Here is a 12820-nt window from a genome sequence, read left to right as displayed (position 1 = left end):
TTATTATAGCCCAGGTTTCAAGGGAAGAGGGCATGGAGGTCTAGTACTGAAAACTGGTTCTGAGGTGGACAGTTAAACCTTGCCTCACATTAAATGCTGAAGGAAGTGAGACATTTATCCCCATACAGGTTGCCACTGGAACATGCTTGATGAGCTGATACAGGCCGCTGTTATCCCATACAAGTGATTAAACCAAGATTTGGGGGAAGGCCAGCCCTGGGCCAGACATTCAGTTTGGGGGGGGGGGGGTTGGCCAAAATAAGCTCAAGAACCACCCAGCCCTCATTTTCAGGCCTCTTGTGCAAATCGTGTTCAAACATTAACACCTGAAACTATCTGCATATAACTGAACTGAGAAACCAACAACATATGCATGCTGTGGGTCAGTGCTTCTGGACAAACAACATATGAACCGGGCATCAAAAGTATTACAAATACAGTATAATAAGTTCTTAACATTGCTAATAAAGCATAGCAACACATTAACTTCTCAAGTAGCTATGAACCAAAGACTCTTGCCATCTGCTAGTTATGTTTTCACACTTCTGGTGAGATGTAAAAACAGGGGAGGGGGGAATGTGCAGGGTTTAAATGTGCACATAGTCATGCTTGTGCATTTTAAACGATGCAAGTTATTTTCAAATGCTACACTTAAGCTCAGAAAGAAGAAAGGCAACCTGCTTGAAGATCTACCACTGACTTTTTGTTTCTTTAAATAAAGCACATTTGGTGGCTTATGTGAAAGAGCCTACAGATCTTGGACTGTTTTCACATGGGGCACTCACATTACAAAGTCTCTGCAAGCATTTCTCCAACTTTGTGTCATATGTAAATGCTATTTATAGAGAAGACAAATTGAAAGTATCACCTGGTGCAGACATGTTTAGAACAATTTTGTGCACAAAATGAATCAGGCCTTGCGTGACAATGTCTGAGAGACAGACAGGAAATCTGTAGTTCTCCCTTGCTGTTACAATTTTACTGTATTTTGAGAGTTTGTCACACTTGTCCTGCGCTCTCATTTTGAATCGCTTTGGGGTCTCTTATATGGAAAAAAACAACAGCATTTATAGACAAATAAAAATAATCATTGTTTCTCTATATGAGGGTAGAGAACCTTCAGCATGGGTTCCAATTTGGCCTGTGAAGCCATTTTGGGGGACTCGACTGCATCACTGAATCCTGCAGAGAGCAGAGCTGAAGTGACCACCTATCAGCTGATGAGCAGAGTTCAACCCTCCTGCACCGGCTGTGCAACCAAGTTCCAGCAGCCAATCCCTGCAGATAGCTGCTTTGCAAGTCCTGTGCATGGTGCTTTGCTGGGCCCAGGGCTGGCAAAAACCCAAGTGCCGGAAAACTAGCTGGCTGCCAGGTGCTTGGAAAGCATTGTGCAAAGGACTTTGACAGGCGGGTGCCGCAAGGCATCTGTCAATGATCTGGTGTCATAATGATGCCACATGACTGACAGGTGGGTTGAAAGGCGTGGTCTACCCCCTATGTCATACAGCCAAACCCCTGAAGGGAGCTGCCAGCTATCTTCTCCTTACTTCACGTAATAATAATAGAACATCTCAGGGGGAGGGGAATGATGAGATCCCATGTAGTTGATAGGTTCATGATTGCCTTCAAATGTTAGTCTGATGGCTCAATGATCCATCTTGGAGGAGGCTGGTTTTGTGCGACAGAAGGAAAAACTAAGCAGGGATGAATCTTGCCACCCTCTGGCTTTGCGTCACTTCATTGCTGGCAATATAAACTGGAAGATTTTTCGTCGTTGGGTTTGAGTCTTGCAGTGAAATGAGATTTTCAAAGCCAGCCCTTCACACCAGGCAATCTGTCAATGTGCTTTGTTGCCATGACACCACTGCAGAGCAACACTCAAAATTCTCACCTCTTTTTCCTTGATGACAATGCATTAGTCACATTGTTGCAGTTGCACAGTCACTCCTATTGCTACCATTGGATACATGGTGTATAGCTCAGTGACAGAACATCATGTTCCCATGGCTCCCTCAGTGGGAAAGCAAGTCACAGTGGTTCGCAGCTTAAAAATGGCATGCTAGAGCATTGGGGCCTAGCACTCAAAAGACATGGGTGTTTTACAGCAGTAAATATTACCCTCCAGTTGATCACTCCCACATCTATGACTCATTGTAAAAAGCACCACCGTACGATATAACTCTTGTTATGCCCAATTAAGGAGAAATACATGTTAGATTTTGCAATAATGGAATTGTGGAGCCACTGCATAACAGCACTGTCAAATTTTCGGAATGAAGGCATTGATTATGTGTAACACAGAGGAGGTTTTATGAAGGTAAAGCACACTGAACTGGACTCCTGTTACCAAGGAAGAGAGAGAAAAAATCCCTCTTCTGCTGGAGTTCTGTAGCAGGGAGTTCAGACCAAAGAGCTGGGGATTGGCTAAATAAGGCTGGCCTTGCTTGCTTCATACAGGTCACAGCTACAGCCACATGACCACTAGATACTGATAAGAGACAGGCAAAGCAGCCAACAGATTGTTTGCTGAAATAAGCCCCCACCTTAGCAGTTTGATTTCTGTAGGTCAGCCTGACACTTGGTTGGGTCATCAAGACCAACATATGAGTGTGCGTGTGTGCTTGTTCAAATATGGACATTGTACTTATTTCTGTAATGTTATTAAAGAAACTATATCAATATGCATAGAATCTCATGCCCCATGTTTGCAAGAGAGATAATTATATACCTTCTGCAATGCCATATTCTATCATCAAAGAATGATGTTCTCTCTCATATGCCCATGTAAATCTATGAAAAAGATCAGATGGCCTATTAAAATTAATGCTGAGCACTAAGAAATAAGTTGATGAGTGAGGAAATATTAATGTGTTTCTTGGGTGGGGACTAGAGTCCCACTGATTTTAATGGGATAATTCAATGGCAAGCCATCAGTGAATTATCCCTTAAGGAAGCTTTCAGGTGCACATTCCCATGGTGTCATATTGAATACTATGCATGTTTATCATACAGATATTTTGCCAGATGTATATCAATGCAAGACTTGGGAAGTCCCTCGTTGTAAGGCATGATCATCCATGCAGTAATCCCCCACTATATAAGCATGGTGGACCAAAAGTAGATACCAGCTACAGTGCAAATATCAGCACAGTACTCAGGTAAGTCATATATCATAGGAAGAGGCAAAAATGTGATTCCTGGATATGGTTTAGGGTTAAAAAGTTTTTTAAAAAATAAATTGTGGTATGTTATTTTAAACTTTATTGTTAGCTGCGCTGATCTCTGTTGAGGAAAGGCAAGATACAAATGTTTTAAGTTGTTTTAAGCCCTACCTACACCACCCTGAGTTCTATCACAGAAAGATCAAATGGGGAAATAAGCCACAACTGAAGTACGAAAATTGACATCACAAGCCATCCTTTCATAACATACACGGTAGAATTTGCTCTTCTGGCGAATATATGAAAAGCTCATGCCACCCTTCCACCACCACACACAAACACAATGGATCCAAGTGAATTCTCCAGACATAAGCCATGCATTTAAAAAAAGTTTATTGTAAAAAGTAAGTCCCCTTCACACTCCAAATTCAAATAGACTATATAGAAAATACAATAAGGACCGTTAATCAACACCCTCGTGACAGCATTATTAGACTCTACAAAATGGAAGTACAATTGTACTTAAAAGTTTTGAGAAACTGGCAGCTCAGGCAGAGCTTCTTCCCACGACCAGTTTCTGAACAAGATACAACATATTGGCATCGTGACACTCCCACCCCATCCCACATGCTATGCAAAATAGTCTTATTTGTGTGCCATACGCTTTACAAGCTATATCAGTGCTCTGTAGGTGTAGTGAGGAGGTGGAAGGGCAATTATCCTAGCAACCGTCCACTGGGTCAGGTTTGTCAAGCTGGCACACACACTTCTGACAACCAGGCAGCTGTCATCTGGGCAAAGAGAAATCAGCTGCCTTTTTCTGGTCTTCTCCCAGAAAGTGGGAAGAGATAGCAAGGAGAAGCAATGGGAAGTTTGGATTCAAACTCTTCATGCTCTCTCTGCAATGTATGGCTTCATAAACTGTGACTTGCAGTCACCATCCCCTGATCCCCACCTCTAAGCAAAAAGCCACATTGGTAAAATCAGAGTCAAGCACTCTATGAGCTGGATTAAGTAGCTCAAACATATTTACTTACACTCACGCACACACTCAGTATTTGTCATAAAGCTGGTATATAAATAAGAAAAAGCTCAATATTTTATTATTAAAAATAAGCCTGCCCTTTAAATTGTACAAAAACCAATGCAAAGTCTGGGGGGAAATCTCCTGAATGTGGTGAGCTTGAAAAGAGAGAGAGAGAGAGAGAGAGAGAGAGAGATGGAGTATGTCAGGAGCACTTCCAAACGCAAACAGCAAGACTGCCTCCAAAGAACATGTACAGCAGATTCTTCACCTCGTGGGTGATCTCGAAACCAAAGCCCTCCCCAATCACGACATGCCAGGAGGAGCCAAACTTCTTGTCCATTGTCTCTTTGATCATCTTGGCAGCACTCTGAAGGGAAGAAACAAGAGATTCAACAAGGAAAGGAAGAGGAGCCAAAGGGGAAGGAACAGCAAGTTAGAAAGAGAGAGAAATGGATTCTTTCTCATATGCCGCTGAAGCTCACCAACTGTTTATATATACAGTGAGGGGGGAAAGTATTTGCTCCCCTGCTAAATTTGCCCGTTTGCCCACTGACGAAGAAATGACCAGTCCGTAATTTTAATGGCAGGTTTATTGTAGCTGTGAGACAGAATAACAACAGGAAAACCCCCAGAAACCCAGAAAACAAAAGTCAGAGATTGATGTGCATTATAATGAGTGAAATAAGTATTTGATCTCCTATCAACCAGCCAGCCAGATGTCAGGCTACCTGGTATCTTCACTGTTTGTAATGAGCTGAGATTAGAAGCACCTGCTGTAAGGGAGAGGTGTTACCTGTAATCCCAGCTCGTTACAGTACCTGTACAAAAGACACCTGTCAACAGAAGCAATCAATCCAGCAGATTCCAAACTAGCCACCATGACCAAGACCAAAGAGCTGTCCAAGGATGTCAGGAACAAGACTGTAGACCTGCACAAGGCTGGACTGGGCTACAGGACTATTGCCAAGCAGCTTGGTGAGAAGGTGAAAACAGTTGGTGCAATAATTCGCAAATGGAATAAACACAAAGTAACTGTCAACCTCCCTCGGTCTGGGGTTCCATGCAAGATCTCATCTTGTGGAGTTGCAATGATCAGGAGAATCGTGATGTTGCAGGCCAGAACTACACGGGGGGAACTTGTCAATGATCTCAGGGCAACTGGGACCATAGTCACCATAAAACAGTTGGTAACACATCACACCATAAAGGACTTAGATCTTGCAGAGCCCGCAAGGTCCCCTTGCTCAAGACAGCACATGTACAGGCCCGTCTGCAGTTTGCCAATGCACATCTGAATGACCCAGAGGAGAACTGGGTGTAAGTGTTGCGGTCAGATGAGACCAAAATCGAGCTTTTTGGCATCAACTCGCCGTGTTTGAAAGAGGAGGGATGCTGCCTACGACCCCAAGAACACCTTCCCACCCGTCAAACATGGAGGGGGACATAATATGCTTTGGGGGTGTTTTTCTGCTAAGGGGACAGGACACCTTCACAGCATCGAAGGGACAATGGACGGGACCATGTACCGTCAAATCTTGGGTGAGCACCTCCTTCCCTCAGCCAGGGCATTGAAAATGGGTCAAGGATGGGTATTCCAGCATGATAATAACCGAAAACACACAGCCAAGGCAACAAAGGAGTGGCTGAAGAAAAAGCACATGAAGGTCCTGGAGTGGCCTAGCCAGTCTCCAGACCTTAATCCCATCAAAATCTGTGGAGGGAGCTGAAGGTTCGAGTAGCTACACATCAGCCTTGAAATCTTACTGACTTGGAGAGGATCTGCAAAGAGGAGTGGGACAAAATACGTCCTGAGATGTGTGCAAACCTGTTGGCCACCTACAAGAAACGTCTGACCCCTGTAATTGCCAACAAGGGTTTTGCCACCAAGTACTAAGTCATCTTTTGCAAAGGGATCAAAAACTTATTTCACTCATCATAATGCACATCAATCTCTGACTTTTGTCTTCTGGGTTTCTGGGGGCAAATTTAGCAGGGGATCAAGTACTTTCCCCCCTCACAGTATATAGAGAGAAATACACACATACACACGCTGTTTTATCTGCTGTTCTTGGCTTCATTATGTAACTGCTTTTTAAAACAAACTGTTGTCATTATGCATATCAATTATATGGTCATTTTTGTTAGCTCTGATACATTTATATTTTGGTCTTGAGATGAATTTGTAACTTTTATTGAAGTTATCTTTTTAATTGAAATTAGTTGCTCCACCAATTTAAACAATCATGTGTTTACATGGGTATTTTGTATTAATATGATTCCGGTATCATCACTGAATTATTTCTATTTATTGTTGTATTGGCTAATTAAATTTAATTTCAAGTCAACTGACAGAGAGATCAAACAATTTCCCCCCACAGACATGGGAGCTTAATAGTAATGTGTGGAACGCCCTCCCATCAGATGTCAAACAGATAAACAACTACCTGACATTTAGAAGACATCTGAAGGCAGCCCTGTTTAGAGAAGTTTTTAATGTGTGACATTTTAATGTATTTTTAATCTTTGTTGGAAGCCGCCCAGAGTGGCTGGGGAAACCCAGCCAGATGGGCATGGTACAAATAATAAATTGTTGTTGTTGTTATGTATCTTCCTTATCATTCAAAAATAAATAAATCCAAGCACGTAGTTCTCAGAGATGACCAATACCTCATTGTTGGTGGAGTATTTCTCACACGCAGTGACACACAACTCCATGGTCTCTACTCGCATCTCCTCTGGCATGTCTGTGTGCTGGAAGACAATGCAAGGAAGGCCATCAGCCACAAAGCAACCCACACTCCCAGACCCATCTGGGAGCCACCACCTCTTCTTTCTTTCATGCTTGGCCAGGAGTGGGCAAAGGATGGAAAGTGTAGAAGCCAGGCACAGGAATTCAAGAGAAATCCTCTGTGACTGAGAAGTTTATTTAGGCAACTGGAATATCTCCCTGTTTATAGAAATGGCAGTCCTGAAGCAAGACGTCTTTCCAAGCTAGATACAGCTCTGAGGTACATTGGTTTTCTGTCCCATTCTCCTCGTCCCATCCTTACTGGGGGCAGAAGCATGCCAAAGATTTTAAAACCTAGCTGTTTGTATTAAAATATAGATATGTATAACACTAAGGAAAACCTTGCTAAAATAAGTAAGTTTGCAGTTCTTGAACTTGCCATACACACAGAGACTTTCAAATGCCAAGATAATTTTACCTTTGGAAGATACAAAATGGTTTCCAATCATTCTGCTTTCCTATTACACAGGTAAATGTCTCAGCAGCACATGCTAAAAATTGCAATACTCCATTCCTAGAGATATTATAATCCTGCCCATGTTTATTACTTCTGTGCTAAGAATAATGTGGAGGCAGGAAGTGAGAAAGAACAAGCTAATTCCACCCCTTCCCCATGCAGCAGGGGGACTTGTTCTGCTTTTGTAGCCTCTCCATGCAATGTAAAACCCAATATTTCAGAGTCTTAAATAATGGATGGAGCCTGCATAAGTAGAGGGAATGGCAAGAGGGGTCAGAGCTAGGACACTTGTCCTCACTCTTCTTCCCCAGAGTGGCTGGGGAAACCCAGCCAGATGGGCGGGGTATAAATAATAAATAATTAATTATTATTATTATTATTATTATTATTATTATTATTATTATTCCTCTTGTGTTCATTTAACCCAGAAGTAGTATGTGTATACAGGACTTATACCTCCTCCACATGCATCAAATGTTCCATCATTTTTTCTTGCTGCCCACTTATTGTCCCATCTACTATCAAGAACTCCCTCATAACATCACATGCCTTTCCTCTTTCCCATAGGCATCTGGTTGGCTGCTGCAAGAACAGGTTCCTGGACTAGATGGACTACAGGACTGATCCAAAAGGCTCTTCTTCTGGTACTCTGTTTACCCTTCCAGTTTTCTTTCATGCCTTCATGCACACCACTTTCTTTTGAGCAATCGTTCAGAAATTGTTGAGCCACTGTAGACAATGACCACAATGACTTCTGCTTCTTCATGTGTACTTTGTAAAATACTTGATAATAAACTCTTTGGGGAAGAAGCGTGGGATAGAAATTTAATAAAGAAAGAAGATGGTGTTTGCTGAGCAATAGACACACATCCCCATTTTAACAAGATTGCTGGGAGTGCCTTGTGCAACTGTATTTTTATGAGATATACCAATAAAGTGTCTGCGTCACCCCACACCTCAGTACTCCTATTTAAATTAAGTAGCAAAGTAAAATGGAAGCTAATGGCACCAAGCCCCCACATCTCCTGATCCAAGAACGTATCATACTTCATTATTCTCATTCTTACCCTGATCAGTGGAAAGCTGTGAAGTCTCTTATAGTCCGCCTCCTCTTTTTTCCCCTCCCCAGTGTCTGCCATTGTCTGTCCACTGTGACCCTGGGAAGGGGCAGAGCAGCCTGTAGGGAACCAATCAAGGGCAGACTAGGAAAAGGCTAGGACCTTTTAGAATTCAGTCTGATCTGTTTTGCAGAAGCAGGGTATTCCAATGCTTAAGAGAAAAAGAGAGGGAGAAAATAGTTCAGTTGACGTATCCTCAGCATGAGGATATCACACATCTGAGATCTTTAAAAGAGTCAAAATAAAGAATGAGCCATTCATCTAGTCATGATTATACATGGCTAGATAATATACACGCATTATGATGCTATAGTTTTAGATGATGGTCTTTTTTGCAACGTCTGTTGTTATTAGCATAAGACGTAAAATTGACATGGTAACAATATTAAAATACTGTGAAAATCCCAGCCTGCTTGACTTTGCTACTGCCATTTCAAAATGCCAACTCTATTTTGCAAGCAAAAGCTTACAGAGTAGCAAGTCTTCTGGCTTGTATATTCCTATCTGTCACTAAAGGAACAATTTCCTTTACATCCTGCCTAGTTAACAGCTATTCAATCAAATGTGCCCATAAATACTTTGAGGTATACTGTAATTTAGAAATTATATCCCTCCTGGTCTAACAAAAAAAAGGCTGACACTTAAAAATCCTTATTTCGTCAACTTTAAGAATAGGAACTTAATCCCACAATAACCTTCTCTGATTAGCTTTGCACAAGCCCTACTTCTTGCCAATCTCTGGTTTGAAATGGATTGATTAGCTCACAAAGGTGGGCAGACATCTTTCTCCTAACCTTAAAGATTTCCCCCCAGGCTGGAGCTACTCTAGGTTGAGAGATCATGGATATGGAATCTTTCAAAGGACCTTGGAATAACCCAAGCCAAGCGATGAATAGAGGTATCAGCCTAGGTAAATCCTATATTTTGCCATGTTATGATATTTTTGCCAGTTTATCATCTATCAAAAGCCACTTTTGTGCTTAATTTCCCCCTAAAAACGTACACTCAATTTATAAAAGATCAATTGAATGCTTGTTTAGATGCCTTCTTGGGGGGGGGGGGGCGGAGTACTGATATGAGAACAGCAGGCCTAAAAACAGCTTTTCTTTGCAGTTGTTGTTTATTTAGGGGTATCCAATTAGCCCACGCGGGTGGTGCTGTGGGTAAAACCTCAGTGCCTAGGACTTGCTGATCGCATGGTTGGCGGTTCGAATCCCCGCGGCGGGATGCGCTCCCGTTGTTCGGTCCCAGCGCCTGCCAACCTAGCAGTTCGAAAGCACCCCCGGGTGCAAGTAGATAAATAGGGACCGCTTACCAGCGGGAAGGTAAACGGCGTTCCGTGTGCTGCGCTGGCTCGCCAGATGCAGCTTGTCACGCTGGCCACGTGACCCGGAAGTGTCTGCGGACAGCACTGGCTCCCGGCCTATAGAGTGAGATGAGCGCACAACCCTAGAGTCTGGCAAGACTGGCCCATACATGCAGGGGTACCTTTACCTTTTTAATTAGCCCTTATACTTTGGTGACAGTTCTAGAAAAGCAGTCCTTGGTAACAGCTTAAATAACTAAATGGGCTTGGATTTTATTCCAAGAGATGCAAAGAACCTCTCTGTGAGTGAGTGTAATGGTGGCAGATGTAGGTGCCTTTCTTCCACTGATAGGTGGACATATCTTTGTGCTCTGGTCTCTCTCTCTCTCTATCTTGCAGGCAGGTATTTCATGTTATGCAATGCCTCCCACAAGCAGCCATTTTGTGACTGCTGCAAAATTCCAAATGTGCCCACTGGCCCCCAAGCAGGCAGACGTCATAAGTCAGTGGTAAAGCCCATGCTTTGCATATAGAAGGGTCCAAGTTCATACCATTGCAGCTCCAGTTAAAAGGATTGATTAGCAAGAGGCAAGAAAGATCTCCACCTGAAATTCTGGAAAACTTCTAATAAAGAAGGCAATATCAGAGAGAGAGACCCCTAGCTTGACTCAGTATGTCAGGCTCATATGTTATCGAAATATCAACATCCAATGCTGCTGCTTATATAGGAAAATATCCAATATTAGTCATACTCAAAGTAGGCCCTTTGAAATCAATGGATGTAAGCAGCTTAGCTATATTGATTTCAGTGTGCTCACTCTGAGTTTCCATAGCTGAGCTGTAAATGAAAAAAGCACATTTTAAAAAATTAACGCCTAATGCCAACTTCCTGGAAGAGAAAAAGTTCGCTGTTCTCAAGAGACTGGCAAACATGAAACATCCATTAGCGCCTGGGCATTTGTGTGAATGACTTTCCTCTTCTATTAGTAATGTTCCCTATCTATGAGTACAGCCATGGGCTAAAGGAAGTAACCCGAACAGGAGACGGTATGTTTAGGTTTGTCTTCTGCCTTCTTCATGGATTCTACTGTTCCTAGTTCTCCCCTAGCAGCCTTTTTTTTGCATTTGCATTTGCACAAAACATTGCAAGAAGACCTAAAGTGTTCTAAAGCAGGTGAGCTAGAGAAATGATCTGCAACAGCGGAACATTTGGTGCCTTTGTTGCTCCCTGAGGAAATTCGTTTCATCCAGCCTAGACCTCTTACCACGCCAGAGTCCGCCGCCCCGCCAGGCTCCGCGTCAAAACCCAGCGAAGATGGTAGCCTGGGATGACCCCCCCGCCCCAAGGGGGCCGGACCGCGCGAGGTGCTCAGGGCCAGGAGCGCGCTTCATCCTGTGAGGGGCCAGAACCGCCAGACCGAGCGGGCTGGGGGCGCTTCGAGTGGCCCTTGGCCGGCCGGGAGGGAGGTGTGGTGGGGGGCGCTGGGGTCTCCGGGCGGCGGGAGCGCCCAAGGCTCCACTCCGACGGGGCGGAGAGGGGAACGGGGCGCAGGGAGCCCGACCCGCCTGCCCGGCTTCTCTCACCTGAGTCACCTCGACCCGGAGCCCCAAATACCAGCCTCCCTGCGGTTGTTAAGGAAAGGAAACGTGCTTGTCTTAGCAACCGACGCCGGAAGTCCCGCCTTCCCCCTTCACCCATAGGGCGAGCCGCGAAGGGCGGAGAACGCCGGGTAGGTTGCGAGCGCTTGTCGGTCACGAGGAGGGGGGAAAAGGTCCTTCAGGATCGTCGGCGGCGGGAGTTGGGGGTGTCTATCAGCTGCCGGATGCGATTTGGGAAATAAATAAAATGCCTACATGCTGCAAAGCGGCACCAGAGGTTTCGCAGCTGTGATCGTGTTGTAGGAAGGAAGGTGTGATTTGTCCAGGCAGTTAAAGGTGCTCTGTCCCCGTAGGCACAGTCCAAAGCACCCGGCATTCTCCTGCCTCTCTCCCCGTCACGTTGGGAGGGAAGTATCCCAGCAGGCGGGTGCCAGGGAACTTTTTTTTTAACCTAACCCTGTGTAGACCCTGAATTCTGTATTTATTAAAAAATAAACTGAACGGTTGTGAATAATTCAAATAAAAATACTAAGGGGGCGTGGGGGTTGGGAGAAGAAAGGAAAGCTGGGGGAAATTGATCAAGGCAAGGTGGTCAGAAAAAATCTGGATTTGCTGGTACATCTCTGCATGGTTCTCAGCATAGCTGTCAACTTTCAGGTTTGAAAATAAGGGATCAGCAGCCTCTCCTGTCCCGGGGACAGGCTACAGGATATCTAACAATCCGGGATAGCAGCGGGAAACGGCGCTGGAATAAGGGAATTTCCCGCAAAAAAAAGGGAAGGTTGACAGCTACGGTTCTCAGTGGAAGTGCCTATGATTTCTGACTCCCAATTGTGTCACAAGAGCAGCAACTAAACGCCCTCAATTATACCGCTGGAGTGAGAGCTTTGGAAACGGAGAGTGGGATTTTATTGAATCCTGGAGGTTCTAGTAATGAAACTTTGATCCCACAAGCCTGTTACAGTAACAAAGAACATTAATTTCACTCATGGAGAAACAATGGCCCTATCTGAAAAAAGAGAACAGTTGCAAAGAGAGGTGTGGGTCAAGAAAGCATGGCTGTCAACTTACAGATTTGAAAATAAGGGACCAGCAGCCTTGAAAATAAGGGACCAGCAGCCAAAATAAGGGGCCTGCAGCCTCAACTGTTCCAGGCACTCTAGTCTTCCTGTCCTCCTGCAGTCTGGTCAAACTCATGCTGGTCCAACCAACTTTGTAACCAGAGGTTCAGCTGAATAGAATCTGATTCACATACACCACAAGGCCTATGCAGCCTCAACTTAAGATGGCTCCCCGGCCTGGCTTTGCACTGCAAAGTTTGCAGCAGCACGTGCAACAAAATGGCGTCCAGCATTCAAAAAACC

General features: G+C 44.1%; 1 protein-coding gene across 3 annotated transcripts; it reads right to left on the bottom strand.

Moving 5' to 3' along the window:
• Positions 1-3537: 3537 nt before the first annotated feature.
• On the bottom strand, positions 3538-11564 carry DNAL4 (dynein axonemal light chain 4). 3 transcript variants are annotated; one of them, XM_028746864.2, is made up of 4 exons: positions 11442-11564; positions 8501-8702; positions 6856-6939; positions 3538-4555 (listed from the first exon to the last, which is right to left on the bottom strand). In XM_028746864.2, the coding sequence occupies exons 2-4, from the start codon at positions 8570-8572 to the stop codon at positions 4391-4393; spliced, it is 321 nt and encodes a 106-aa protein (XP_028602697.1). In that variant the 5' UTR covers positions 8573-8702; positions 11442-11564; the 3' UTR covers positions 3538-4390. The 3 variants fall into 3 exon arrangements, with proteins under 3 accessions (XP_028602697.1, XP_028602698.1, XP_077791089.1); XM_028746865.2 differs by lacking the exon at positions 11442-11564 and adding an exon at positions 11123-11435; XM_077934963.1 differs by lacking the exon at positions 11442-11564 and adding an exon at positions 9867-9962.
• Positions 11565-12820: the final 1256 nt, after the last annotated feature.

The sequence above is a fragment of the Podarcis muralis genome, chromosome 10 (genome assembly GCF_964188315.1).
Source record: "Podarcis muralis chromosome 10, rPodMur119.hap1.1, whole genome shotgun sequence".
NCBI classification, from domain to species: Eukaryota; Metazoa; Chordata; class Lepidosauria; order Squamata; family Lacertidae; genus Podarcis; species Podarcis muralis.
This window is presented reverse-complemented; position numbering and strand designations above follow the sequence as displayed.